Source organism: Electrophorus electricus, chromosome 22, assembly GCF_013358815.1.
Source record: "Electrophorus electricus isolate fEleEle1 chromosome 22, fEleEle1.pri, whole genome shotgun sequence".
NCBI lineage: Eukaryota > Metazoa > Chordata > Actinopteri > Gymnotiformes > Gymnotidae > Electrophorus > Electrophorus electricus.
Window position 1 is genome coordinate 5521667 of NC_049556.1, and position 3513 is coordinate 5525179.

A 3513-nucleotide genomic window follows, 5' to 3' on the forward strand; every position below is an offset into this window, starting at 1 on the left:
AGTTATAAGGTAGCATGGCCTGTGTTGAGGTATAAGGCAATGTGGCCTGTGTTGAGTTATAAGGTAGCATGGCCTGTGTTGAGGTATAAGGCAATGTGGCCTGTGTTGAGTTATAAGGTAGCATGGCCTGTGTTGAGGTATAAGGCAATGTGGCCTGTGTTGAGTTATAAGGTAGCATGGCCTTTGTTGAGGTATAAGGCAATGTGGCCTGTGTTGAGTTATAAGGTAGCATGGCCTGTGTTGAGGTATAAGGCAATGTGGCCTGTGTTGAGTTATAAGGTAGCATGGCCTGTGTTGAGGTATAAGGCAATGTGGCCTGTGTTGAGTTATAAGGTAGCATGGCCTTTGTTGAGGTATAAGGCAATGTGGCCTGTGTTGAGTTATAAGGTAGCATGGCCTTTGTTGAGGTATAAGGCAATGTGGCCTGTGTTGAGTTATAAGGTAGCATGGCCTGTGTTGAGGTATAAGGCAATGTGGCCTGTGTTGAGTTATAAGGTAGCATGGCCTGTGTTGAGGTATAAGGCAATGTGGCCTGTGTTGAGTTATAAGGTAGCATGGCCTGTGTTGAGGTATAAGGCAATGTGGCCTGTGTTGAGTTATAAGGTAGCATGGCCTGTGTTGAGGTATAAGGCAATGTGGCCTGTGTTGAGTTATAAGGTAGCATGGCCTGTGTTGAGGTATAAGGCAATGTGGCCTGTGTTGAGGTATAAGGCAGTGTGGCCTGTGTTGAGGTATAAGGCAATGTGGCCTGTGTTGAGTTATAAGGTAGCATGGCCTGTGTTGAGGTATAAGGCAATGTGGCCTGTGTTGAGTTATAAGGTAGCATGGCCTGTGTTGAGGTATAAGGCAATGTGGCCTGTGTTGAGTTATAAGGTAGCATGGCCTGTGTTGAGGTATAAGGCAATGTGGCCTGTGTTGAGTTATAAGGTAGCATGGCCTGTGTTGAGGTATAAGGCAATGTGGCCTGTGTTGAGTTATAAGGTAGCATGGCCTGTGTTGAGGTATAAGGCAATGTGGCCTGTGTTGAGGTATAAGGCAGTGTGACCTATGTTGAGGTATAAGGTAGCATGGCCTGTGTTCAAGTTCAAGTTCAAATTTGGTTTATTTGTCACCTACATGGTATACATGGTATAACTCGTAGTGAAATGTTTTTTGTGACTGTTATGTCCAAACTGAGGAAAGATACAAGGATGTATAAAGAAATATAAATATACAAAGAATATATAACAATGTATGTACAATATATGTATAATATGTATATATACACAATGTACAATGTATATATGAATATATGTGTATGTACACAATGTACAATTCCAGATTACAATTTACAGTTATGATGTGTTATGATGTATTTACACTGATACTTTATCAGTTGCCCTGTTTCAGGGCCCGAATGGCCTGTGGGAATAAGCTCCTCTTCAGTCTTTCTGTGTTGGTCTTCGGGGAGCGAAAGCACTTCCCTGACCTCAACAGAGAGAAGAGTGTATTGTTGGGATGGGTGGGGTCCTTCCCCATCCTCCTGGCCTTGGTCTGGCACCGCTTGTAATAGATGGTCTGCAGGTCAGGAAGTTCCGTATGAGTGATGCGCTCTGCTAAACACACCACCCTCTGGAGTGCATGTCTGTCCTGCTTGGTGCTGTTCCCAAACCAGACTGTGATGTTCCCTGTAAGGATGCTCTCGATAGTGCAGGTGTAGAAGTCCCGCAGTACCTTGGAGTCTGAAGTCTCTTAGGTGTCTGAGATGGTAAAGATGCCCGTGGGCCTTCTTTACCAGGAAATTGGTGTGGTGGGACCAGGAAAGGTCCTGCGAGATGTGAACTCCAAGGTACCTGAAACTGTCTACTCTCTCCACCATGGTTCCACTGATCCTCACTGGTTGGTAGTGCTGCTCCTTCTTCTTGCTACAGTCCACAATCAGCTCCTTTGTCTTGCTGTCGTTTAGGAGGAGATCAGGCCCGTGACGATGGTATCATCAGTGAACTTGACAATGATGGTGGATCTGGAAGTGGCCGCACAGTCGTCGGAGTACAGTGAGTAGAGCAGGGGGCTTAGGACACAACCCTGAGGAGCTCCAGTGCTGAGGGTGAGGGTGGTTGAGGAGCAGTTGCCCACCCGTACTGATTGTGGTCTGTCTGTTAGGAAGTTTGAGATCCAGTCGCACAGGGATGTATGCAGTCCTAGATCTCCCAACTTAGTAGTGAGTAGGGAGGGGATGATAGTGTTAAATGCTGAACTGTAGTCGACAAACAGCATTTTAACATAATTTCCCCTCCCTTTGTCCAGGTGGGTCAGTGTGATGTGGAGCAGATGTGCAATTGCATCATCAGTGGAGCAGTTGTGGCGGTATGCAAATTGCAGTGGGTCCATGGAGGCTGGCAATGAAGATGTGATGAAGTCTCTGACTAGCTTTTCAAAGCACTTCATCACGACTGATGTGAGGGCGACAGGGTGGTAGTCACTGAGGTCAAAGGATCGAGGTTTCTTCGGGGACGATGGTGGATCGCTTGAAGCCAGATGAGATGATACTGAGTGTCAGGGAGAGGTTGAAGATGTCGGTGAATACCGGGGCTAGCTGGTCTGCGCAGGCTTTGAGGACTCTACCGCAGATACCGTCTGGTCCTGCTGCCTTCCTGGTATTCACCCTTTTAAACACTCTCCTCACGTCACTCTCCGTGATGATGACAGGGCGCTGTTCTATGGTGGGCTCTGTGCATGCGCCGTTGGCTGCGCCAATAGCACCATTAGCGTTGTTAGCGCTAGCGCAATTAGCATTAGTGCTGCTAGATGTTGCCTCGAAGCGAGCGAGCGAAGAACATGTTTAGCTCATTCGCCAGAGACTCATCCACACTCATCAGTCCAGAGAGTGGGCTCCTGTAGTCCGTGATTGTCCGTAGTCCCTGCCACAGGGATCTAGAGCCACTCTGCAGGAACTCTGACTCTAGTTTCCACCTGTAGCTCCGCTTCACCTCTCTCACTGCCCTGTGCACTCCGTATGCCACAGACTTGTACTTGTCTATGTTCCTGCTAATGATTCCCGTGTTGTAGGCAGCAGTGCGAGAGTTCAGAGCCTCGCGGATGGTTTTGTCCACCCAGGGCTTCTGGTTGGGAAATTTCTTGACGGTGGCTCTTGAAATCATATCGTCCACCAGTTTCCCAATAAACCCCACTACTGCCTCCATAAACTTGCAAACATCATCAGTGCTGTGCCGGAACATGTCCCAGTCTGCTTCATCCAGACAGTCCTCCAGCATGCGACCTCCCTCTGAACCGGAGCTTCCCGTTTCAGCCGTTGTTTATATTTTGGTAGGAGGAAGATGGCGGCGTGGTCCGACTTACCAAACGGTGGATGAGCTTGTGCCTTGTAGCTGTCCTTGTATGGGGTGTAGCAGTGATCTAGTGTCCTATTTCCCCTGGTGGGGAAGGTTACGTGCTGGTAAAGGTTGGGCACTGCACGCTTGAGGTTAGCGCTGTTGAAATCCCCAACCACAATAAGTGCAGCGTCCCGGTGCT

The 3513-nt window shown here is 48.2% G+C and overlaps 1 protein-coding gene across 1 annotated transcript in view; it reads right to left on the reverse strand.

The window, feature by feature from the left end:
• Positions 1-3254, reverse strand: part of LOC118240655 (putative uncharacterized protein ENSP00000383309) — a 3493-nt gene extending 239 nt beyond the window's left edge. Inside the window, exons 1-2 of the mRNA XM_035521733.1 lie at positions 3093-3254; positions 1-1018 (exon numbers count right to left, since the gene is read on the reverse strand). The exon at positions 1-1018 is cut by the window's left edge and continues 239 nt beyond it. Of these exons, the coding sequence (XP_035377626.1) occupies positions 1-1018; positions 3093-3254 (1180 nt within the window). The remainder of the gene's footprint in view (positions 1019-3092) is intronic.
• Between the last annotated feature and the right edge of the window lie 259 nt (positions 3255-3513).